The 26,023-nt window shown below is 56.5% G+C and overlaps 1 protein-coding gene across 1 annotated transcript in view; it reads left to right on the top strand.

Moving 5' to 3' along the window:
- Window positions 1-23,609, top strand: part of slc6a8 (solute carrier family 6 member 8) — a 49,333-nt gene extending 25,724 nt beyond the window's left edge. Inside the window, exons 4-13 of the mRNA XM_041179603.1 lie at window positions 3,953-4,085; window positions 7,133-7,267; window positions 8,230-8,333; window positions 9,235-9,359; window positions 10,763-10,875; window positions 14,314-14,451; window positions 15,321-15,423; window positions 17,564-17,664; window positions 18,917-19,087; window positions 23,106-23,609. Coding sequence (XP_041035537.1) covers window positions 3,953-4,085; window positions 7,133-7,267; window positions 8,230-8,333; window positions 9,235-9,359; window positions 10,763-10,875; window positions 14,314-14,451; window positions 15,321-15,423; window positions 17,564-17,664; window positions 18,917-19,087; window positions 23,106-23,243 — 1,261 coding nt within the window. The 3' untranslated portion in view covers window positions 23,244-23,609. The remainder of the gene's footprint in view (window positions 1-3,952; window positions 4,086-7,132; window positions 7,268-8,229; window positions 8,334-9,234; window positions 9,360-10,762; window positions 10,876-14,313; window positions 14,452-15,320; window positions 15,424-17,563; window positions 17,665-18,916; window positions 19,088-23,105) is intronic.
- The last annotated feature ends 2,414 nt before the right edge of the window (window positions 23,610-26,023 follow it).

Raw genomic sequence — 26,023 nt, 5'->3', positions numbered from 1 at the left:
ACAGTCAACCCGCTTGCCTAGAGAAGCCCCCACCACCAAACCCACCCAGGCTCATCCAACAAGGTGTCAGACCCACGGACGATCTCTTTCCCTCCAACCCCCTCCACCACCCCCACCCCCACCCCCCACACCATCACCCACATCCTGCCTGACCTTGCCATCAGCATCGTGGGCGCTTGCTTTGCTACGCCCCAATATCCCACCATGCACTGCAGGAGGGGCCAGGATCACTGTGGAAACGGAGGGCGGCCATGTTCCTTTGACCTCCCCCACCACCACCACCCCTCCCCCTCCACCCCCACCCCTCCACCACCCCACCCCCCGGATTCACCCAGACGCCGCGTGTTTCCTCGGGGCCTTGCGCCCTCTCACGGTGCCGTTCTCTTGCAGCGCACCGAGCGGACGGCTGCGACAATTCCGCGCGTAAGGGGCGCCGACGCAGCCGAAAGCAACTGACCAATCACAGGAGAGGATTCCAGGACCCCTGACCGGGTCAGGTCTGGTCAGTGCCATTTGAACCTTGACCCTTAACGAGTTTCCGTATCTTTTTTTTTTGTCGCTCGCCGTTTGACTTCAATGTTCTTATTTTTTCGGACTGAGGAATCGCGGGGTTGGGGGTTGGGGGGCGGGGGGTGGTGGTGGGGGTGGGAGGGGGCGGGGGGGGTGGGGGTGGGAGGGGGCGGGGGGTTGGGGATTGGGGGGCAGGGTGGGAGGGGGCGGGGGGGTTGGGGAGGTTGGGGATTGGGGGCGGAGGCGGGGGGGGGGGGTGGGGGGTGGCAGGGGGAGGGGAAAGAAAATTAATTTTGCCTCAGTTTCTCCTTCCCATTGTCCCCTCCCCACCCCCACCCCCACCCCGGCTGCTGTTCATAATGTCCGACCACCGCTCCTCATGTGAGAGATGTCTGAGCGACGGGAGGCAAAGGAAAACGATGGAATCATATAAAGATTTTACAGTTTAAAAAAAATTTAAAGAAAGGAGTGAACAGTCAAATGAGATTAAATCATAAAACTTTTAAAAATCAAAAAAAATAACACACAGAAATAGACAAACAAAAAAAATTCAATTATAAAAATGTTTTGAAATTTAAAAAGTTAAAAAGAAATAAAGAATCAAAAATGTTCAATTATAAAGATATTTGAAATCTAAAAAATCAAAAAGAAATGAGCAATAAAAAAATTCAATTGTATTTTTTAAAATTAAAATTTAAAGAAATAATCAAAAATGTTAACTATAAAACTTTTAAACAGTAAAATAACAAAAAGAAATAAACAATCAAAAAAGTTCAATTTTAAAAATATTTGAAATCTAAAAAATCAAAAAGAAATGAGCAATAAAAAAATTCAATTGTATTTTTTAAAATTAAAATTTAAAGAAATAATCAAAAATGTTAACTATAAAACTTTTAAACAGTAAAATAACAAAAAGAAATAAACAATCAAAAAGTTCAATTTTAAAAATATTTGAAATTTTAAAAATTAAAAAGAAATGAGCAATAACAAAATTCAATTATAAATTTTAATACTTTTAAACATTAAAACAACAAAGAAATAAACAATAAAAGAATTAAATTATAAAAATGTTTACAATTTTTTTAAAATTTAAAAAGAAATAAGCAATAAAAAATTAAATCACAAAACTTAAGAATTTTTAAAAATAAGTAAAAAGAAATAAACAAAATTCAATTATACAAATTTTAAAATAAAATAAAAAGAAAATAAAAATAAAACAGAAATAAACAAGTAAATAAAAAACACAAAAATGAAAAGAGAATTAATAAAAATAACAAAAAATATTAAAAACAAAACAATTTTAAAATTAAAAGACAAAAAATCATTTTAAAAATTAAAAGAATAAAATGAAAAAATCAAAACATTTTAAAAGTTCCAAAAATTAAATAAAACAAAATAAATAAATGAAAAACAAAACAAAATAAAAAATTAAACATTAAAATTGTAGAAGGAAAAGGAAATAACCAAAAGATAAAAATAAACAAACAAAAGATAAATAAAAGCTAAAAATGTTAAAAAACAAAAATTTAAAAAAAAAGCCACCAAAAAACTCAAGAACGAAAAAATGAAAATGAACAAATTTAAAAAAAGTAAAAATTAAAAAACACAAGAAAACAAAAAAATCCAAAGAACAATAACAATAAAAAACCCCCCAAAAATAAGTAAAAATAGTAAAAAAAAGGTAAAAAATCCAAAAGAATGTTGGTTTAGCCAGCAACGCTGCCACCCTGTGAAAGAATAAAAAACATTTTCACGATGTGAGAATAGTGACAAGGTGTCGTCTCAATGAAGCCCCCAAACTCTTGGCTTCACCCAAACATTGCCCCTTTGGGCCCTGTGGGCTGAGGGGAACAATCACCGGCTCCTGACTATAAGGACACTGAGGCCGGATGGGTGCCAACCACACACTCCTCCAGCCTCCCAATCAACATTTGCAAGGCGGTCCCGGACCCCCGGTATCCTTTCCTCGCTCTGGGTGTTGCAACGCCCCCAACAGCACCATCCAGGGGCCGCGGTCACCCATTCAGAGGCCAGGGTGGCCTTGGCGGGTAGGTTGGCAATGGAGTGCGGCACTGAGCAGTAAGTCAGCCAGATGTCTGATGGACGGGGGTTGGAGAGGGATGTGGCGCTAAAAGGGCAGGAATTTACAAGCATCCGCCACCCTATAGAAACATACCCCGGTAACTAACCTCTGACCTGAGATGCACATCGGTTATAGAATCCCACAGCGCAGGAGGAAGCCATTCGTTTGATCATGCTTGTGCCAGCCCGTTTGAAAGAGCTATCCAATTAATCCCACACACCCTCCCACCCCTGCTCTTTCCCTCGAAACCCGTCAAAATTTTCCCTTCCAGTATTTATCCAACTCCCCCTTTCCGAGGGTGAATCTGCTTCCCCTGCCCTTTCAGGCAGCGCCTTCCAGATCACAACAACTCACCACGTCCAAAACAAAAATTCTCCTTATCTCCCCCAACTCTGGTTCCTTTACCGATTCTCTTCATTCTGTGTTCCCACCTCCCCCCCCCCCCCACTCTGGTTACCGACTCTCCAGCCACTGGAAACTGTTTCTCCGTATTTACTCGATCTTGATTTTGGACGCCCCTCGATTCAATCTCCACCCCCCCCACCCCTTCACCTTCTCCCCTCCGAGTAGAACAATCCCGGCTCCTCCGGCCTCTCCAACATGAACTGAAGTCCCCCTCGTCCCTGGGGACTGTTCTGGTTAAACCCCCTCCGCACTCTCCTCGAGGCTCTCTACATGGAGGCAAGAAATGGCCAAACCAGATTCATAAAAGGGTTAGCGCAACTTATACCGCTGAGCTTGATGTTTAAGGAGTCCAAGGTCCCATTAGCCGCGTTGATACCATCCCGATTTGATCTGCAGTCTTCAGAATATTTCATTTGGGAATGTTAATCTTCCTCCGAATCTTAAGCCTGCACCATTTGATGTTGAGATTGTTCAGCAGGGTGCTAACCTTGTCCGGGCCTTGTCTAGGGTGCGATAACCGAGCGAAGTGGGGGGGGCGGGGAAGGGGTGTGCGTTTGGGGAGGGTGGCGCAACTAAGATAATGGTGGCAGCCAGGGGTGTTAGGGGAAGGGGGAGTCATTCCCACTGGCGCCGAGCTAGCAGGGGGAGACGTTGGGAATGGCGCTGGGCATTGGGAATGGTCAAAGTTGGCAGCTGCGAGATTGGGGGCCTGTTCCTGCCTGACTCGTTCACCATTCCCTCCTGCCCCACCACCCTCGGGCCAGGGGCTAAGTGAGACGGGGTGAGGGGGCAAGGAGGGTCACTACACCTGAGCGCCCACGCGAGGTACGGGCCGATGCTTGGCGGGTTCTCTGTTGGCGCTGCCAGGTTGACCTCTTCCCTCCCACTGCCCCCCACCCCACTGCTCCCTGATGCCACCACACATCCAGGCTTACCTTGTACTCACTCTTACAGGAGGAAGGTGCTAAATCTCTCGATGGGGCTGGACGAGGTGGGGGAAATGAGCTGGGAGCTGGCCCTCTCCCTGATGGCGACATGGCTCGTGGTCTACTTCTGTGTCTGGAAGGGGGTGAAGACAACTGGCAAGGTAGGGCTGACTCGGAGTCGGAGGCTGGGGCCAGCCAGGGATGCGTGGGGGAGACGGGAGGCAGCAAGCCCCTTCCCGTTCACTCCCACCGTTCACAATCCCAATGGACCCAATCCCCTTCCCGTTCACTCCCACTGTTCACAATCCCAATGGACCCAATCCCCTTCCCGTTCACTCCCACTGTCCACAATCCCAATGGACCCAAACCCTTTCCCACTCACTCCCACTGTACTGGTGGGGACGGGTCTGTCACTGTGTAACACTGGGGTACAGTACTGGTGGGGACGGGTCTGTCAGTGTATAACACTGGGGTACAGTACTGGTGGGGACAGGTCTATCACTGTATAACACTGGGTACAGTACTGGTGGGGACAGGTCTGTCACTGTATAACACTGGGGTACAGTACTGGTGGGGACAGGTCTGTCACTGTATAACACTGGGGTACAGTACTGGTGGGGACGGGTCTGTCAGTGTATAACACTGGGGTACAGTACTGGTGGGGACGGGTCTGTCAGTGTATAACACGGGTACAGTACTGGTGGGGACAGGTCTATCACTGTATAACACTGGGTACAGTACTGGTGGGGACAGGTCTGTCAGTGTATAACACTGGGGTACAGTACTGGTGGGGACGGGTCTGTCAGTGTATAACACTGGGGTACAGTACTGGTGGGGACGGGTCTGTCAGTGTATAACACTAGGGTACAGTACTGGTGGGGGTGGGTCTGTCACTGTATAACACTGGGGTACAGTACTGGTGGGGACAGGTCTGTCACTGTATAACACTGGGGTACAGTACTGGTGGGGACAGGTCTGTCACTGTATAACACTGGGGTACAGTACTGGTGGGGATGGGTCTGTCACTGTGTAACACTGGGGTACAGTACTGGTGGGGATGGGTCTGTCACTGTATAACACTGGGGTACAGTACTGGTGGGGACGGGTCTGTCACTGTATAACACTGGGGTACAGTACTGGTGGGGACGGGTCAGTCACTGTATAACACTGGGGTACAGTACTGGTAGGGACGGGTCTGTCAGTGTATAACACTGGGGTACAGTACTGGTAGGGACGGGTCTGTCACTGTATAACACTGGGGTACAATACTGGTGTGGGCAAGTCTGTCACTGTAATTATGAAGCAATTACCCTCTGACTGACTCCTCGAGGTGCAACTTGCTGCAATTAGCCTCTGACTGACCTTAGGACACTCTTTCGACAATCTCAGTGATGTCAGGATGTGCCTTTCAGCAGTCTCCCCTGTCTGTTTGGCCTCAGTATGCGCCTGCGGGCAGCGCATACATTTCAAGGGGGGGGGGGGGGGGGGGGGGGGGGGGGTGGCAGGGCCGGCCGAAATTCCCTCTCAGTCAGGCCAGGGGTGAGGGGGGGTCACGCCAGGGGCCGAGAGTTCCAATGAGACATGCGGGAGGCTGAAATTCGGCAAGGGCACGGCGGCGCCGGGATTGTAGTTCCCGAGGGTTGGGGAGAGCTCCCAATCCTCAGGGCCATCTCGGCCTGCCGGTCGCCAAGGAAACGGCTCGAAGGCCTAGGTCAGGCTCCCTGGGCCCCGAACGCTCGTCAATTCGAAAGGAGTTTGGACCAGGCCAAGGAACCAGTCTCCAGGGCAACGCCGGTGGCTGCACAGAGCTGCCGTGACCTCCCGCAGCTGGACGTTGGGAATAAAGAGAAGGAAACCTTCTCTCTCTCTCTCTCTCTCTCTCTCTCTCTCTCTCTCTTTCTCCCCCACCCTCCCCAGCCTCGATCCCTCCCTCCGGCCTGGCGCAGCCTTGGCCTTCAGTCAGGCTTCAAAATGGAGGCCGCCGCTCCTCGATCCCCTCCATCCCTCGGCTTCACTCGTCCTCCTCCTGCAGGCCAGCCAATCCCCCCCCCACCACACCCCACCCCTCGCTTCCCACCCCCACCCCCACCCCCACCCCCACCCCCACCCACCCCTTTCTCCCCTCCTGCCCCAAGGTCACGGACAGATCAGCCTGGGTCGGGACAATGGGAGGAGGAGGGTGGCGGATCGGCCGGCGAGGGACAGGGGGAGCAGACAGACAGAGACAGACAGATAGACAGACAGACAGACAGGCAGACGCAGACGCGCAGGCGTCAAGGACCCCGCGCCCGGCCAGCGCCTCTCCCCGCCACGCCCCCCCCCACCACCCCCTCCCCACCCTCCCCACCCAGCCAAACCTCCGCCCCCGAACCCCTCAGGAGCTCCCCGCAGCGCCTCACAGCCGACGGAGGGGAGCTTCCCTTTCGCGTGAGGTCACTGTCGCCATGGAAGGAAAGCCAATTTGCGCACAGCAAGATCCCACACGCAGCCGTCATGACAATGGCACAGGGCATCTGGTTTGGGTTTCTTTTTAAGGGGAAGGGGGCGTGGTGGTGTTGGGTGAGGGGTAAATATTAGGCCCCAGGCAGGGTGGGGGAGAATTTTCGTCGACCCCCTGCCCCGCTCTGTCACGCCCGGCTCCCCCCTTCCAGCCCCCACTGACCCCCAGCTGTTCTTCCAATAGAGGCCGCGGGATCCTTTACATCCACCTCGGAGGGTAGAGGGGGGGCCTCGGGGTTCATGTTTCATCAGTACTGACCCTCCAACAGCGCAGCGCTCCCTCAGCGCTGACCCTCCAACAGTGCGGCGCTCCCTCGGCACTGACCCTCCGACAGTGCGGCGCTCCCTCGGCACTGACCCTCCGACAGTGCGGCGCTCCCTCGGCACTGACCCTCCGACAGTGCGGCGCTCCCTCGGCACTGACCCTCCGACAGTGCGGCGCTCCCTCGGCACTGACCCTCCGACAGTGCGGCGCTCCCTCAGCACTGACCCTCCAACAGTGCGGCGCTCCCTCGGCACTGACCCTCCGACAGTGCGGCGCTCCCTCAGCACTGGCTCTAGGGTGGGTGCGTATCAGTTTTGGATGCTGACCCAGAGGCGACTGAGGTATGGTTGACACTGGGGCAAGTTGCGGGTATGAGGTGGGGGACGATGCCTTCTGTAGTCGAATAGCTGAAAATGGTCTGCTTTCCTTCCTCTCTGTCTGCAGGTTGTTTATTTCACGGCCACCTTCCCCTACATCATCCTGATCATCCTGCTCGTGCGTGGTGTCACTCTCCCAGGGGCTGTCCAGGGCATTATCTACTACTTGAAGCCGGAGTGGTCGAAGCTGGGTGAAGCACAGGCAAGTAGGCCGAGGGTGGCCAGGTGGGGAGTCCCACGCGACCCTCTGGGATGTACTCAAAGTCTAACTGACAAAAAACTCACGGTGCTCCGAAACACGGTTTCTGTGTGGTCAATTTCCTCCTTGACCGCAGCGTTCCCTCAGCACTGACCCTCCAACAGTGCGGCACTCCCTCAGCACTGACCCTCCGACAGTACGGCACTCCCTCAGCACTGACCCTCTGATAGTGCGGCGCTCCCTCAACGCTGACCCTCCGACAGTGAGGCACTCCCTCAGCACTGACCCTCCAACAGTGCGGCACTCCCTCAGCGCTGACCCTCCGACAGTGAGGCACTCCCTCAGCACTGACCCTCTGATAGTGCAGCGCTCCCTCAGCACTGACCCTCCGACAGTGCGGCACTCCCTCAGCACTGACCCTCCGATAGTGCGGCGCTCCCTCAGCGCTGACCCTCCGACAGTGAGGCACTCCCTCAGCACTGACCCTCCAATAGTGCAGCACTCCCTCAGCACTCACCCTCCGACAGCGCAGCACTCCCTCAGCACTGACCCTCCGACAGTGCGGCGTTCCCTCAGCCCTGAGGCTCCGACAGTGCGGCGGTCCCTCAGCACTGACCCTCCGACAGTGAGGCACTCCCTCAGCACTGACACTCCGACAGTGAATGCACTCCCTCAGCACTGGCCCTCCGACAGTGCGGCGCTCCCTCAGCACTCACCCTCCGACAGCGCAGCACTCCCTTAGCGCTGACCCTCCGACAGTGCGGCGCTCCCACAGGCGAATAGCTGATCGCCAACCGGCCGCTGAAGGGCATCCATCGGGTGGGGATCGGGATCGGGGTGAATCGTATCCCAAGAGCCCGAGGATGAAATGAGGCGAGTCGATTCAGGGAGGTGGGGGTGGCGGTAACCGGGGAGCTATTCCACCACGTTGACCTCACTCCGCCCTCGTGCGTTCCACCCTGCAGGTCTGGATCGACGCCGGCACGCAGATTTTCTTCTCCTACGCCATCGGCCTTGGCGCCCTCACCGCGTTGGGCAGCTACAATCAGTTCAACAACGATTGTTACAAGTAAGGCGGGGTGGGCAAGAATCGGGTTGTGGGGAGGTTGCTGAGGGCAGGCAAGGAGTCAAAGGGGGGTGGGGGGGATGATGGGATCCACCAGCCCTGAGGGGATCCAACAGCCCCCTCTTCCGCTGGAAAGCCAGCCCTCTGGAGGTGCCAGACTGCACACCCTACCCTGGTGAGCAAGCCCCAGACCCGTGCTGTACCTGTCCTGGGAGTGTTTGATGGGGACGGTGTAGAGGGAGCTTTACTCTGTATCTAACCCCGTGCTGTAGCTGTCCTGGGAGTGTTTGATGGGGACGGTGTAGAGGGAGGTTTACTCTGTATCTAACCCCGTGCTGTACCTGTCCTGGGAGTGTTTGATGGGGACGGTGTAGAGGGAGATTTACTCTGTATCTAACCCCGTGCTGTACCTGTCCTGGGAGTGTTTGATGGGGACCGTTTGGAGGGTGCTTTACTCTGTTTCTAACCCCGTGCTGTATCTGTCCTGGGAGTGTTTGATGGGACAGTGTAGAGCGAGATTTATTCTGTATCTAAACTCGTGCTGTACCTGTCCTGGGAGTGTTTGATGGGGACGGTGTAGAGGGAGCTTTACTCTGTATCTAACCCCGTGCTTTACCTGTCCTGGGAGTGTTTGATGGGGACGGTGTAGAGGTAGCTTTACTCTGTATCTAACCCTGTGCTGTACCTGTCCTGGGAGTGTTTGATGGGGACAGTGTAGAGAGAGCTTTACTCTGTATCTAACCCCGTGCAGTACCTGTCCTGGGAGTGTTTGATGTGGACGGTGTAGAGGGAGATTTACTCTGTATCGAACCCCGTGTTGTACCTGTCCTGGGAGTGTTTGATGGGGACAGTGTAGAGGGAGCTTTACTCTGTATCTTACTCTGTGCTGTCCCTCTTCTCTCAGAGATGCCTTCATACTGGCGTTGGTGAACAGTGGGACCAGTTTCTTTGCCGGATTTGTTGTCTTCTCTATCTTGGGGTTCATGGCTCAAGAACGGGGAGTGGACATCTCTGAGGTGGCAGATTCAGGTAAGTCGGCGAGACCCCTTGGCAACTGTTGCCATGATAGGCAGCCCAATATTTTCGCCCTTCCCTTCATTCTCCGAAGCGCTGAATTGTCTCTTTCTGCTAATGTGTAACAGGCTCGAGCGGGGCTGAATGGCCTCCTCCTATTCCTGTGTAACCGGCTCGAGAGGGGCTGAATGGCCTCCTCCTGTTACTGTGTAACAGGCTCGAGAGGGGCTGAATGGCCTCCTCCTGTTACTGTGTAACAGGCTCGAGAGGGGCTGAATGGCCTCCTCCTGTTCGAGAGGGGCTGAATGGCCTGTTCCTGTGTAACAGGATCAAAATGTGCTGAATGGGCCTCCTCCTGTTCCTGTGTAACAGGCTCGAGAGGGGCTGAATGGCCTCCTCCTCTTCCTGTGTAACAGGCTCGAGAGGGGCTGAATGGCCTCCTCCTGTTCCTGTGTAACAGGCTCGAGAGGGGCTGAATGGCCTCCTCTTGAGCCTGTGTAACAGGCTCGAAATGTGCTGAATGGGCCTCCTCCTGTTCCTGTGTAACAGGCTCGAGAGGGGCTGAATGGCCTCCTCCTATTCCTGTGTAACAGGCTTGAGAGGGGCTGAATGGCCTCCTCCTATTCCTGTGTAACAGGCTCGAGAGGAGCTGAATGGCCTCCTCCTATTCCTGTGTAACAGGCTTGAGAAGGGGCTGAATGGGCCTCCTCCTGTTCCTGATTAACTGGCTCACGAGGGGCTGAATGGCCTCCTCCTGTTCCTGTGTAACAGGCTCGAGAAGGGGCTGAATGGGCCTCCTCCTGTTCCTGATTAACTGGCTCACGAGGGGCTGAATGGCCTCCTCCTGTTCCTGTGTAACAGGCTCGAGAAGGGGCTGAATGGGCCTCCTCCTGTTCCTGATTAACTGGCTCACGAGGGGCTGAATGGCCTCCTCCTGTTCCTGATTAACTGGCTCGAGAGGGGCTGAATGGCCTCCTCCTGTTCCTGTTGAAGGAAAGCAGACACTTGCCCCATTGGTGTGAGGCGTTGCCCTGGACCAAAATGGCCCCGCCAAGATTTGGCGCCATGTCTAAAATGGCCGCCGCTGTCTTGCGGCCTCCAGGACAGGCAGCGCCCTCAGGAAGAATCCCCCAGTGAAGCGAGCGTAATGAGCGGCTTCCTGCCGGCACTGGAAAGAATTCCTGCCGGTTGAGAAGCTCAGGTGACCGTTTTCGCGCGGCCTACAGGCAAGAAAGCGCGTTCAGGGTGCCATTGAACTGTGGACATTGCTCGCCGGGAGGGGGGCTTGGTGGAGTTTGGGGGTGGGGGGGGGGCGTTGGGGGGTGCGGTGGGTTTGCCCTGGGGCTTTCCGGCCCACACCCCTACCCCTTGCCCCGCTGTTGTTGCCGCCTCTTAACGGTTGCTATGGTCTCCCCTAGGACCCGGCCTGGCCTTCATCGCCTACCCGAAGGCCGTGACCCTGATGCCGTTCCCGCAAGTGTGGGCTGCCTTATTCTTCATCATGCTCCTGCTCCTGGGACTGGGGAGTCAGGTAAGGCCGTAGGCGGGGGAGTGTGCGCTGGGAGGGTAGGGGGTCGGTGGGGGGAGTGCCAACGCAAGCCTCAGCACAGGGGTCGTAACCCGGAAGGCAAGGGTTGTGACCTAGAACACAAGGGCTGTGACCCGGAAAGCAAGGCTCGTGACCCAGAAGACTCGGGTCATGACCCAGGAGGCAGGGGCCGTAAGCCGGGGACAGAGGAGTTGTAGCCTGGGAGGCAGGGTTCATAACCCGGGAGGCAGGGTTCGTAACCCGGGAGGCAGGGGTCGTAACCCAGGAGGCAGGGGTCGTAACCCAGGAGGCAGGGGTCGTAACCCGGGAGGCAAGGGTCATAACCCTGGATTCCGTGGGCGAGAGGAGGGGAGCTGCGGGTGTATAGGAAGTTGTAGAATTTATCCCTTCCTCTACCCCCCAATTAATGCAATATTTTGGAATTTGAGCCCGTTACAAATCTCAAAATTAAATTATTATTCAGGAGCGATTCACCCCTTTTCTAACTCTCATCCCAGACACCTGGAAAAGTATATACAGACACACAAACAGGCCATTCGGCCCCTCTGCTCCGTGCCGGTGTTTCTGCCCCCACACCAGCCTCCTCCCACCCCTCCTACTCCATCTCCCCCCCCATCCCCCGTATCCTTCTATCCCTCTCTCGCCCTCGTGTGTTTATCCAGCTCCTTAAACACATCGACACGATTCACCTCCACCCCCCTCCCTGTGGGAGCGAGTTCCACATTCTCCCCGCTCTCTGGGTAAAGACCTTTCTCCTGAATTCCCTCCCCCCAACCCCGATCGGATTTATTAGGGACTGTCTTATATTGATGGCTCCCCCCCGCCACAGTTCTGGTCTCTCCCCCACAAGTGGAAATATCTTCTCTCCGCCGACCCTATTGAAACCCCCTCCATCATTTTAAAGAGCTCGATCTGGTCACCCCCTCAGCCTCCTCCTTCCCAGAGTAAAGAGCCCCGGCCGGTTTGGTCTGTCCAAAGGTGAGTTAATATTCTTTGGCCCCAGTTCTCACGTGGTTGAGAGATTGGAGGCACAGGGCAAGGGTGTAAAACTGACAGTAAAAGTATAAGATTATAAACCAGGGTTTATTACGCCAAGAGAGCTGATTGAAGGGGAGGGCTGCAAAACAGCAGTTCAGCCAACTCAGAGTTCAGAATTCAAATCCCAACCAGGCAGAATGTGAAACTGGAATTAATCCTGTTCGCAAATCAACCCGCCCCCAACCCAGCCCCTACAACCCTCCCTATCTCTGTAACCTCCTCCAGCGCCGACAACCCTCCCTATCTCTGTAACCTCCTCCAGCCCCTACACCCCGCCCTATCTCTGTAACCTCCTCCAGCCCCTACAACCCTCCCTATCTCTGTAACCTCCTCCAGCCCCTACAACCCTCCCTATCTCTGTAACCTCCTCCAGCCCCTACAACCCTCCCTATCTCTGTAACCTCCTCCAGCCCCTACAACCCTCCCTATCTCTGTAACCTGCTCCAACCCCTACACCACTCCCTATCTCTGTAACCTCCACCAGCCACTACAACCCTCCCTATCTCTGTAACATCCTCCAGCCCCTACAACCCTCCCTATCTCTGTAACCTCCTCCAGCACCTACTGCCCTCCCCATCTCTGTAACCTCCTCCAGCCCCCTACACACCTCCCTATCTCTGTAACCTTCTCCAGCCCCTTCAACCGTCCCTATCTCTGTAACCTCCTGCAGCCCCTACAACCCTCCTTATCTCTGTAACCTCCTCCAGCCCCTACAACCCTCCCTATCTCTGTAACCTCCTCCAGCCCCCTACATCGCTCCCTATCTCTGTAACCTCCTCCAGCCCCTTGAACCCTCCCTATCTCTGTAACCTCCTGCAGCCCCTACAACCTTCCCTATCTCTGTAGCCTCCTCCAGCCCTTACAACCCTCCCTATCTCTGTAACTTCCTCCAGCACCTACACCCCTCCCAATCTCTGTAACCTCCTCCAGCCCCCTACACCCCTCCCTATCTCTGTAACCTCCTCCAGCCCCTTGAACCCTCCCTATCTCTGTAACCTCCTGCAGCCCCTACAACCCTCCCTATCTCTGTAACCTCCTCCAGCCCCTACATCCCTCCCTATCTCTGTAACCTCCTCCAGCACCTACACCCCTCCCTATCTCTGTAACCTCCTCCAACCCCTACAACCCTCCCTATCTCTGTAACCTCCTCCAGCCCCCTACACTGCTCCCTATCTCTGTAACCTCCTCCAGCCCCTTCAACCCTCCCTATCTCTGTAACCTCCTCCAGCACCTACTGCCCTCCCTATCTCTGTAACCTCCTGCAGCCCCTTGTACCCTCCCTATCTCTGTAACCTCCTGCAGCCCCTACAACCCTCCCTATCTCTGTAGCCTCCTCCAGCCCCTACAACCCTCCCTATCTCTGTAACCTCCTCCAGAACCTACACCCCTCCCTATCTCTGTAACCTGCTCCAACCCCTACAACCCTCCCTATCTCTGTACCCTCCTCCAGCCCCTACACCCCTCCCTATCTCTGTAACCTCCTCCAGCCCCCTACACCCCTCCCTATCTCTGTAACCTGCTCCAACCTTTACAACCCTCCCTATCTCTGTAACCTCCTCCAGCCCCCTACACCGCTCCCTATCTCTGTAACCTCCTCCAGCCCCTTCAACCCTCCCTCTCTCTGTAACCTCCTCCAGCACCTACTGCCCTCCCTATCTCTATAACCTCCTCCAACCCCTTGAACCCTCTCTATCTCTGTAACCTCCTGCAGCCCCTACAACCCTCCCTATCTCTGTAGCCTCCTCCAGCCCCTACAACCCTCCCTATCTCTCTAACTTCCTCCAGCACCTACAACCCTCCCTATCTCTGTAAACTCCTCCAGCCCCCTACACCCCTCCCTATCTCTGTAACCTTCTCCAGCCCCTACACCCCTCCCTATCTCTGTCACCTCCTACAACCCTCCACGATCTCTGCGCTTCTCCAATTCCAGCCTCTCGAGCATCCCCCGATTCCCATCGCACCACCATTGGCGACTGTGCCTTCAACTGCCTGGGGGTCCCTAAACTCTGGAATTTCCTCCCTAAACCTCTCCGACCCTCTCTCTCTCTCTCCTCCTTTAAGACGCTCTTTAAAAACTGACCTCTCTGACCAAGCTTTTGGTTACCTGTCCCTAACATCTCCGCGTGTGGCTGGGGGGTCAGCTTCTGTCTGATTTACGCTCCCGTGAAGCGTCTTGGGGGACGTTTTATTGTGGTAAGGGCAAGTTGGATGTCCTAATCTTTAGCCCAATGAGCCTACATGCATGGTTTGGGAGGCATGAAGCAGTGCAGAGCACACGAGGAGACTTGGACCATTTGCTGTCACAGCCCCAAGTTGATTGAGCGCGCGGTGGGACAAGTCCAAGGGCCGTTGACCACTATCCTGTGTTTTTGGCCTCCACAGTTTGTCGGAGTTGAGGGATTCGTCACCGGGATTCTGGACCTCCTCCCCTCCAAGTACTACTTCCGGTATCAGCGGGAGGTCGCAGTGGCTGTCTGCATAGGCCTCAGCTTCGTCATCGACCTCACCATGGTGACACAGGTAAGCTGGGCTCCGCACCGCTGCCCCCATGTGTAAGTGCGCGCGCTTTGACCTCTCACCCCCTGACCTCAACTCCGTTGCTGCCCCCTTGAGGGGCCACTGTTCCTATTCCGGGGCAGGAACTCCGCTCGCTCAGCGGGGTTTCTGTCCCCCTCCAATTCCCCCACGCCATCCCTATGCCTTTTTTTTTCTCCCCCCCCCCCACCTTTATGTGCGTAACCCCTCGCTGTCTGCCGACGATACCAAGCTGGATGGAAAGGAAGCTGTGTGAATTGGGCCGATGTTCTCTGGAGTTTAGCAGAATGAGAGGCGATCGCATTGAGACGGACAAGATTCGGAAGGGGTTTGACAGGGTGGGCGCGGAGAGATTGTTTCTGCTGCTCGGGGGGATCTAAAACATGGAGTGGAGGGGGATACAGTCTCAGGATAAGGGGGCCCATCATTTGGGACTGAGATGAGGAGAAATTTCTATACCCGAAGTACCAAGGTCCGAAATTCTCTCCCCCACCCACGACCCTGCCCAGCCGCGCCTATGCCCTCCCCACCGCCCCCCTCTGCTGAACGTGGCCATCGGGGAACCCTTGACCACTCAGCTTTGGACGTTGAGGTGGTTGACCTGCCTGTGACCTCACCAGTGGGCCAACATGAGGGGAGGGGCGGCGGCCAACGAAGGGGCAGCTAAGCTTGACGATTGGAACCCGGCGTCCGAGCGGTCGACCCCTCTGTGGCCTCGCGGCAAGGTCGATGCTTGACCGTTCGACGGGGGAGCGGGGGAGGGGCGGGTCAAGGGGGTTGGTGGGTTGCTGGGGTGCGCAAAGGTTGACCTCTCAACTCTGGTGTCTCAACGACCTTCCCATCCACACACACAGGGTGGGATGTACATCTTCCAGCTCTTCGACTATTATTCAGCGAGTGGGATGACCTTGCTTTGGCAAGCTTTCTGGGAGTGCATCGTTGTGGCTTGGGTATATGGTGAGTAACCCTCTCTGTGTTTGCTCTTCATTCGTTCATGGGGTGTGGGCTTTGCTGGCTGGGCCCAGAGTTTATTGCCCATCCCTAATTGCCCCCTTGAGAAGGTGGGGGTGAGCCGCCTTCTTGAGCCGCTGCAGTCCGTGTGGTGTAGGTACACCCACCGTGCTGTTAGGGAGGGAGTTCCAGGATTTTGTCCCGTGTGGTGTATATACACCCACCGTGCTGTTAGGGAGGGAGTTCCAGGATTGTGACCCAGTGACAGTGAAGGAACGGCCGATATATTTCCAAGTCAGGATGGTGAGGGGCTCAGAGGGGAACTTGCAGGTGGTGGGGTTCCCCATGTGTCTGCTGCCCTTGTCCTTCTAGGTGGTAGAGGTGGTGGGTTTGGGCGGCGCTGTCGAAGGAGCCTTGGCGAGTTGCTGCAGTGCATCTTGTAGATGGTACACACACTGCTGCCCCTGTGCGTCGGTGGTGGGGGAGGGAGTGAATGTTTGTGGATGGGGTGCCGATCAAGCGGGGCTGCTTTGTCCTGGATGGTGTCGAGCTTCTTGAGTGTTGTGGGAGCTGCACTCATCCAGGCAAGTGGGGAGTATCCTATCACACTCCTGACTTGTGCCTTGTAGATGGTGGACAGGGTTTGGGAGAGTCAAGAGGTGAGTTACTCACCGCAAGCTCGAAAACGGGTAAAAATGGACAAGATTGGTACCAAAATCAGTTCACTTGGCTGATTCCTGGGAGGAAGGGGGTTTGTCTGATGGGGAAAGGTTGAGCAGGTTGGGGCCTCTACCCATTGGAGTTTAGAAGAATGAGCGGTGATTTTATTGAAACATGTCAGATTCTGAGGGGAGGGGGTTTGACAGGGTGGATGCTGAGGGGATGTTTCCCCCCTCGTGGGGGGGAATCTAGAATGAGGGGAGGGGGGGCACAGTTTCAGAATGAGGGGTCTCCCATTGAAGACGGAGATGAGGAGGAATTTCTTGTCTCAGAGGGTGGTCAGTCTGTGGAATTCTCTCCCCCCCCCTCCCCCTGAGAGCAGTGGGGGCCGGGTCACTGAATATATTCAAGGCCGAGTGAGACAGATTTCTGATCGACGAGGGGGGGGTCAAGGTTTTTTTTAAATTATTTGTTCATGGGGTGTGGGCTTTGCTGGCCGGGCCCAGTGTTTATTGCCCATCCCTAATTGCCCCTTGAGAAGGCGGTGGTGAGTCGCCTTCTTGAGTCGCTGCGGTCCCTGTGTGGTGTAGGTACACCCACCGTGCTGTTAGGGAGGGAGTTCCAGGATTTTGTCCCCGTGTGGTGTAGGTACACCCACCGTGCTGTTAGGGAGGGAGTTCCAGGATTTTGTCCCCGTGTGGTGTAGGTACACCCACCGTGCTGTTAGGGAGGGAGTTCCAGGATTTTGTCCCTGTGGTGTAGGTACACCCACCGCGCTGTTAGGGAGGGAGTTCCAGGATTTTGTCCTGTGTGGTGTAGGTACACCCACCGTGCTGTTAGGGAGGGAGTTCCAGGATTTTGTCCCGTGTGGTGTAGGTACACCCACCGTGCTGTTAGGGAGGGAGTTCCAGGATTTTGTCCCGTGTGGTGTAGGTACACCCACTGTGCTGTTAGGGAGGGAGTTCCAGGATTTTGTCCCGTGTGGTGTAGGTACACCCACCGTGCTGTTAGGGAGGGAGTTCCAGGATTTTGTCCGTGTGGTGTAGGTACACCCACCGTGCAGTTAGGGAGGGAGTTCCAGGATTTTGACCCGTGTGGTGTAGGTACACCCACCGTGCTGTTAGGGAGGGAGTTCCAGGATTTTGACCCAGCGACAGTGAAGGAACGGCCGATATATTTCCAAGTGGGGATCGGGGGAGGTGGGAGGGGGTTGGGGGGGTAGGGGGAGGGTGGTCGGTTTTGGGTGGGGGGGTGGGGGAGGACAGGCAGGAAAGCGGGGCTGAGGCCACAATCGGGTCTGCCGTGATCTTGTCGAAGGGCGCGAGGGGCCGAATGGCCTCCTCCTGCTCCTGTTTCGCTTGTCCTCCACCCCACCCAACCCCCACGCCTCCAACCTCAAGGGCTTTTCACCTTTAACCCTTCCATCTCCCTTTGCCTCCTCCTCACCCGCTCTCCCCCACTCTGCTCACCCTCCCCCTCCCGGCAGGGGCAGACCGGTTTATGGATGACATCGCTTGCATGGTGGGCTATCGACCTCTCCCTTGGATGAAGTGGTGCTGGAGCTATGTAACGCCGCTGGTCTGCTTGGTAAGAGCCACGGGGTTGTGTTGGGGTGGGTGGGGGGGGGCTTAAAGTGCGTGGGGGGTGGTATCGGTCGTGGGGTGGGCGGGGGGGCGGGGGGGAGTAGGAGGGGCTGGGAGGGGTGGGGGTGGGGGTGGCAAGGTTGGGCGGGGAGGGGACACGGTGTCACTCACCACACCCCCCCCACCCCAGGGAACTGTCTGGGCCCCAACTGCCAAGGGCCTGAATTCCCGACACCCCCCCCCCCCAACCCACTCGGAGTGGCGGTTCGGCGCCGGCTGATCGACTGTGGCGGGCATCGCAGCCGGGAGAAGCAGGGTGCTCTTTAAGAAAAGCGCCGCACCGGCCAGCATCGATGCTCAAAGAGACTTGCGGGAGGGCGCAACGCAGAACGTTAGCCTGCCAGTGTCAGCAGGAGACGGGAGCAGAAGCATAAACAAGTCCCGATAGAGTTCGACAGGGTTTGGGTGAGACCACCTCTGGAATAACCGTGGGCGGTTTCGGTCTCCACATTTAAGGAAGGATATTCTGGCGTGGGAGGCGGGTACAGCGAAGGTTCACTCGATTGGTCCCTGGGATGAGGAGGGGGTTGGGGGGGTTGCGGTTTGTCCTACGACGAGAGACTGAGTGAATCGGGCCGATGTTCTCTGGAGTTTAGCGGAACGAGAGGCGATCGCGTTGAGACGGACAAGATTCTGAAGGGGTTTGACAGGGTGGGCTCGGAGAGATTGTTTCCCCTGCTCGCCGGGGGGTGGGGGGAATCTAAAACACGGACTGGGGAGGGGGGCACAGTCTCAGGATAAGGGGGCCGATCATTTGGGACTGAGAGGAGGAGAAATTTCTTCACTCAGAGAGTTGGGAATCTTTGGGATTCTCTCCCCACCCCCCCGCCTCCCCCCCCAATCCAGAGGGTTGCGGACGCTCCATCGTTGAAGACGTTTAAGGCCTGGGACGGACGGAGTTTTGGTTTCTCTCCGGGAACCGAGGGATACGGGGAGCGGGCGGGGAAGTGGGAGCTGAAGCCCAAGGTCGGCCATGATTGGGGGAGCAGCAGGCTCGATGGGCTGAATGGGCCACTCCTGTTCCGACCTCTGTGTGCCTCTTGGGATAACGTGGGCCTTGTTCCCCGCAAAGGGAGCACCCTGACAGATTTCTCAGGCCGGCCTACTTCACTCGCCTCTTGTGAGGCCCAATGCAAACTAACTCTCTCTCTCTCTCTCTCTCTCTCTCTCTTCCTCGACCTCCCCGCCAACCTCAGGGAATCTTCCTCTTCCACCTCATCAACTACAAGCCCCTGACGTACAACAAGGTCTACACTTACCCCTGGTGGGGTGAAGCCCTGGGCTGGTGCCTCGCCCTCGCCTCCATGCTCTGCATCCCAACCACCATCCTCTACAAGCTTTCCAGGGGCAAGGGGACCCTGGCACAGGTCAGTAGGCGGAAGGGCAGGCACCTCAATACCTCCCTGATGTACCCGTCAGCAGAACACAGATCCCCGGGCAGCCGGCGGTGGGGTAGTTGGGGAGGGGGGTGGGGGAGAGACGGGCAGAAGGAGTCTAGGGCAGAGCAAGATTCCGGAAGTAACTCCGAGAGCAGCACTGACCCTCCGACAGTGCGGCACTCCCTCAGCACTGACCATCCGACAGGGCGGTGCTCCCTCAGCACTGACCCTCCGACAGTGCGGCGCTCCCTCAGCACTGACCCTCCGACAGTGCGGCGCTCCCTCAGCACTGACCCTCCGATAGTGCGGCACTCCCTCAGCACTGACCCTCCGACAGTGCGGCGCTCCCTCAGCACTGACCCTCCGACAGTGCGGCACTCCCTCAGCACTGACCCTCCGACAGTACGGCACACCCTCAGCACTGACCCTCCGACAGTGCGGCGCTCCCTCAGCACTGACCCTCCGACAGTGCGGCGCTCCCTCAGCGCTGACCCTCCGACAGTGCGGCACACCCTCAGCACTGACCCTCCGACAGTGCGGCACTCCCTCAGCACTGACCCTCCCACAGTGCGGCGCTCCCTCAGCACTGACCCTCCGACAGTGCGGCGCTCCCTCACCACTGAACCTACGACAGTGCGGTGTTCCCTCAGCACTGACCCTCCGACAGTGCGGCACTCCCTCAGCACTGACCCTCCGACAGTGCAGTCTCCCTCAGCACTGACCCTCCGACAGTGCGGCACACCCTCAGCACTGACCCTCCGACAGTGCGGCCCTCCCTCAGCACTGACCCTCCGACAGTGCGGCTCTCCCTCAGCACTGACCCTCCCACAGTGCGGCTCTCCCTCAGCACTGACCCTCCCACAGTGCGGCGCTCCCTCAGCACTGACCCTCCGACAGTGCGGCGCTCCCTCACCACTGAACCTCCGACAGTGCGCTGTTTCCTCAGCACTGACCCTCCGACAGCGCGGCACTCCCTCAGCACTGACCCTCCGACAGTGCAGTCTCCCTCAGCACTGACCCTCCGACAGTGCGGCACACCCTCAGAACTGACCCTCCGACAGTGCGGCACACCCTCAGCACTGACCCTCCGACAGTGCGGCACACCCTCAGCACTGACCCTCCGACAGTGCGGCACACCCTCAGCACTGACCCTCCGACAGTGCGGCGCTCCCTCAGCACTGACCCTCCGACAGTGCGGCACTCCCTCAGCACTGACCCTCCGACAGTGCTGCACTCCCTCAGCACTGACCCTCCAACAGTGCGGCTCTCCCTCAGCACTGACCCTCCGACAGCGCGGCGCTCCCTCAGTACTGACCCTCCGACAGTGCGGCGCTCCCTGACCACTGAACCTCCGACAGTGCGGCCCTCCCTCAGCACTGAACCTCCGACAGTGCGGCCCTCCCTCAGCACTGACCCTCCCACAGTGCGGCGCTCCCTCAGCACTGACCCTCCGACAGTGCGGCACTCCCTCAGCACTGACCCTCCGACAGTGCGTCACACCCTCAGCACTGACCCTCCGACAGTGCGGCACTCCCTCAGCACTGACCCTCCGACAGTGCGGCATTCCCTCAGCACTGACCCTCCGACAGTGCGGCGCTCCCTCAGTATTGACCCTCCCACAGTGCGGCGCTCCCTCAGCACTGACCCTCCCACAGTGCGGCGCTCCCTCAGCACTGACCCTCCGACAGTGCGGCGCTCCCTCAGCACTGACCCTCCGACAGTGCAGCGCTCCCTCAGCACTGACCCTCCGACAGTGAGGCCCTCCCTCAGCACTGACCCTCCGACAGCGCGGTGCTCCCTCAGTACTGACCCTCCCACAACATGGCGCTCCCTCAGTACTGACCCTCCGACAGTGCGGCACTCCCTCAGCACTGACCCTCCGACAGTGCGGCGCTCCCTCAGCACTGACCCTCCGACAGTGCGGCGTTCCCTCACCACTGAACCTCCGACAGTGCGGCCCTCCCTCAGCACTGACCATCCGACAGTGCGGCGCTCCCTCAGCACTGACCCTCCGACAGTGCGGCGCTCCCTCAGCACTGACCCTCCGACAGTGCGGCGCTCCCTGAGCGCTGACCCTCCGACAGTGCGGCGCTCCCTCAGCACTGACCCTCCGACAGTGCGGCGCTCCCTCAGCACTGACCCTCCGACAGTGCGGCGCTCCCTCAGCACTGACCCTCCGACAGTGCGGCGCTCCCTCAGCGCTGACCCTCCCACCGTGCGGCGCTCCCTCAGCGCTGACCCTCCGACAGTGCGGCGCTCCCTCAGCGCTGACCATCTGACAGTGCGGCGCTCCCTCAGCACTGACCCTCCGACAGTGCGGCGCTCCCTCAGCACTGACCCTCCGACAGTGCGGCGCTCCCTCAGCACTGACCCTCCGACAGTGCGGCGCTCCCTCAGTACTGACCCTCCGACCGTGAGGCGCTCCCTCAGCACTGACCCTCCGACAGTGCGGTGCTCCCTCAGTACTGACCCTCCCACAGTGCGGCGTCCCCTCACCACTGAACCTCCGACAGTGCGGCCCTCCCTCAGCACTGACCCTCCGACAGTGCGGAGCTCCCTCAGCACTGACCATCCAACAGTGCGGCCCTCCCTCAGCACTGACCCTCCCCCGTGCTGTGCTCCCTCAGTACTGACCCTCCCACAGCACGGCGCTCCCTCAGTACTGACCCTCCGACAGTGCGGCGCTCCCTCAGCACTGACCCTCCGACAGTGCGACACTCCCTCAGTACAATGCAGTGGAATTACGCGACTTGAGGGTGTGGAATGGGGACTCGAACCCACAGCCTTTGGATTTGGGGGCTAAGGTTGCTACCGACTGGGCCGGGATTCAAGCCTTCAGCTTGCAGCGGGACAACCCATTGTGCATTTCACCCCTGAGGGTGGAGCGGATCCCCATATTCTCACGGAGCAATGCCACATGAGGTCCAGTAGCATTGGCACTCAATCACTCGAATCCTATAATAACAAACCAGACTCTCTTTCACCTCACCCCCTGGGGGCCTGGAGGGTAACTGAGCCCTCATGCTTTTACCGAAGGTCAAAGATCATGTGTTCTGACAATTATGTTTTGTCTTCTCTTTGTCTCTCTCTCTCCCTCTCTCTTTCTCTCTCCCTCTCTCTCGCCTTCTCTCTTTCTCTCTCACTTCTCTTCCTCCCCTCTCCCTCTCTTTCCTATCTCTCCCTTTCTCTGTTTTCACTCTCGCCCCCATCTCTCTCTCTCTCTCCCTGCACCCTCTCCCACTCTCTCCCCACTCTCCCTCTGTCCTGCTCTCTCCTTTTCCACTCCCACCCTCTCTCACCTGCTCTGTCTCTCGCTTTCTCTCTCTTCATGTCCTTCTCTCTGTCTGCATCATCTGCTCCATCTCTTGCCCTCTGCTTCTCTCTCCCTTTCTCTCTCCCCCTCGCTCTCAATCTCTGTCCCCACCTTTTCTTTCTCCCTCCCTCTGTCTCTGTCCTTCTACCCCTGGCTCTCCCTCTACCTCTTTCTCTCTCCCTCACTCTCTCCCTATCTCGCCTCTCTCTCCCCCTCCATCATTCTCCCTTTCCCTCTCACCCTCTCTCTCTCTCTGACTTTATCTCTCTCCCCGCTTCATCTCCCCCATCTATCTCTCCCTCTCTTTCACTCTGTCCCCCTCTCTATCTTCACCCGTCTATCTCCCCCCCTCTCTATTTCTCTGCCTCTTTTTCTCTCTGCCAAGCTCTCTCTCCTCTCCCTTTCCTCCATCTCCCCCTTCTGTCTCTCACTGCCCCTCCATCTCTCTTCCTTTCTCTCTCTTTCTCCCTGCTTCCCGTCTGCCCATCTATCTCTCTCTTGCCCCCTCTATCTCTCTGCTCTCCCTCTTTCCCCCCTCCCCCCCTTCTCTCTCACTCCCCTCCTCATCTCTCTCCTTTTCTCTCTCCCTCCCCACTTCCTCTCTCCCCATCTATCTCTCTCTCTCTCACCCCTCCCTGTATCTCTTTACTCCCCCCCTTCTCTCCCTCTCTCACTCCCTCTTTCTCCCCACAGCGATGGCACCATCTGACAACACCTGTCTGGTCTTCCCACCATCTGCAGTACAGAGGGATGACTGTAGACTCCGGAAGTCCCTTGCCTGTGGGGAGCTCCACAGAGGAGAAAATTGTGATATATGAGAGTGTGATGTGAGGGTTCGAGAGGCGAGAGAACAGCTGATTTTTTTGTTCCACTAATGCATTTTTGAAAGCGCGCAGATTGGCACAGTTCACATTGGCAGTTTATAACGCAGAACCCAAGCTCACCCCTTTAAATGCACTTTATGGTCAGGCTAGTTTTCTATAATTAACTATGTAATCTGGTAAATCTGTAGCGAGGAAGGGAGACATTGGGGAGGCGCGTTGGGGGTGCAGAGGCTTTGTACTTGCCCTGGACAGTGTAGAGGGAGCTTTACTCTGTATCTAACCCCGTGCTGTACCTGTCCTGGGAATGTTTGATGTGTATGGTGTAGAGGCAGCTTTACTCTGTATCTAACCCCATGCTGTACCTGTGCTGGGAGTGTTTGATGGGGACGGTGTAGAGGGAGCTTTACTCTGTATCTAACCCCGTGCTGTACCTGTCCTGGGAGTGTTTGAAAAGGACAGTGTAGGGGGAGCGTTACTCTGTATCTAACCCCGTGCTGTACCTGTCCTGGGAGTGTTTGATGGGGACGGTGTAGAGGGAGCTTTACTCTGTATCTAACCCCGTGCTGTTCCTGTCCTGGGAGTGTTTGATGGGGACAGTGTAGAGGGAGCTTTACTCTGTATCTAACCCCGTGCTGTACCTGTCCTGGGAGTGTTTGATGGGGACGGTGTAGAGGGAGATTTACTCTGTATCTAACCCCGTGCTGTACCTGTCCTGGGAGTGTTTGATGGGGACGGTGTAGAGGGAGATTTACTCTGTATCTAACCCCGTGCTGTACCTGTCCTGGGAGTGTTTGATGGGGACGGTGTAGAGGCAGCTTTACTCTGTATCTAACCCTGTGCTGTACCTGTCCTGGGAGTGTTTGATGGGGACGGTGTAGAGGCAGCTTTACTCTGTATCTAACCCCGTGCTGTACCTGTCCTGGGAGTGTTTGATGGGGACAGTGTAGAGGGAATTTACTCTGTAGTGAGCTTTACTCTGTATCTAACCCTGTGCTGTACCTGTCCTGGAGTGTTTGATGGGGACGGTGTAGAGGGAGCTTTACTCTGTATCTAACCCCGTGCTGTACCTGTCCTGGGAGTGTTTGATGGAGACAGTGTCGAGGGAGCTTTACTCTGTATCTAACCCCGTGCTGTACCTGTCCTGGGAGTGTTTGATGGGGACAGTGTAGAGGGAGCTTAACTCTGTATCTAACCCCATAGTCCTACCAGAACAGAAGTGCTTTTCCCAGCAGGGTTTTGTTGGAGGGCCAAGTCCAAGTGGTTATGAGGGGATACCCTGTTTTTGACCCCCTCAACCTCTGGAGGTCAGCAGTCGAACCTGGGATCTTTCTGTGCAGTCCAAACTGAAGCATTTGAGAACTTCATGCCACTTATTATTTATGTTCTATTAATTACACGGATATTAATATATAACATATAGTTACTTATATATTCAACAATGTTGGCATTATGATTGAGGAGGGCTTCAGTTTGTTTGGAGAGACCGGAGGAGCTGGGATTGTTCCCCTCGGAGCGGAGAAGGTTGAAGGGGGGGGGATTGAATCGAGGGGGGTTCAAAATCACGAGGTGGGGGGGGGTGCGGGGAGGGGTCTCGATCGAGTGAATGAGGAGAAACTGTTCCCAGTGGCAGGAGGATCGGTAGCCAGAGTGGGGGAGGGCGGGACACAGATTGAAGAGAATCAGCGGGGCGGTGTGGGGGGAGGGTGTGTGGGGGAAGGGGAGATGAGGAGAATTTAATTTATTTTGGACGCGGCGAGTTGTTGTGACCTGGAAGGCGCTGCCCGAAAGGGCGGGGGAAGCAGATTCACCCTCGGAAAGGGTAGGGGGGGGTGGGGGGGAGTTGGGGGATTGGATAAATACTGGAAGGGGGGAAAAATGTGTGGGGTTATTGGGGGGGAAAGAGCTGGGTGGGGTTGGGGGGGGGTGGTGGCGGTGATGGAGGAGAGAGTGTGGGCTGCTCTTCCAAATGGGCCAGCACCAGCAGGATGGGATGAGTGGCCTGCGCGTCACTGTCCTGTTGCCAAGTGCCTGACAGCTGCTTTATAAACTGCCCGTTGGGAATGTGCCAAATCGCTGGACTGATGGCAGCGCAGCCGAAGTGATTCCGAAGCAGCGACTGCACCTTAACTCGATGAAGATTATAACCGTACTGCCTGCTAAATGTGACCAGAATGTTTATCTGGGCCCCCCACCCTGCCCCCCCACCAACCCCAGCCGTGGCTACTGGAACCTCCCTGACCCCAGACATTGAGAATTACAGAAAGAAGGTTAATGACAAATTGCCAACCGGACGATGGATCTGCATTTGTCGGGCCCCAGAGGCCTCCCCTGCGGTTTGGGAGCCATGGCAACCGGGACTTGGCTGCTCAGAGGGGTCGAGTGTCGAGTCCCAGGGAGAACTGCAGTTCGCCACACCAACCCCTCTAGCCTCCCCCGCACCCCACCCCACCCCACCGCCCCTCCGCTCCCTCAGCGCTGACCCTCCGACAGCGCGGCGCTCCCTCAGCACCGACCCTCCGACAGTGCGGCGCTCCCTCAGCACCGACCCTCCGACAGTGTGGCACTCCCTCAGCACCGACCCTCCGACAGCGCGGCGCTCCCTCAGCACTGACCCTCCGACAGTGCGGGGCTCCCTCAGCACTGACCCTCCAACAGTGCGGAGCTCCCTCAGCACTGACCCTCCGGCAGCGCGGCGCTCCCTCAGCGCCGACCCTCCGACAGCGCGGTTCTCCCTCAGCGCCGACCCTCCCGCAGTTGTGGGTGGGGGGGTGGCGTGCGGAGAGAGTT

The sequence above is a fragment of the Carcharodon carcharias genome, chromosome 35 (assembly GCF_017639515.1).
Source record: "Carcharodon carcharias isolate sCarCar2 chromosome 35, sCarCar2.pri, whole genome shotgun sequence".
In the NCBI taxonomy this organism is placed as follows: Eukaryota; Metazoa; Chordata; class Chondrichthyes; order Lamniformes; family Lamnidae; genus Carcharodon; species Carcharodon carcharias.
Note: the sequence above shows the minus strand (reverse complement) of the source record. Positions and strands in the feature narration are given on the sequence as shown.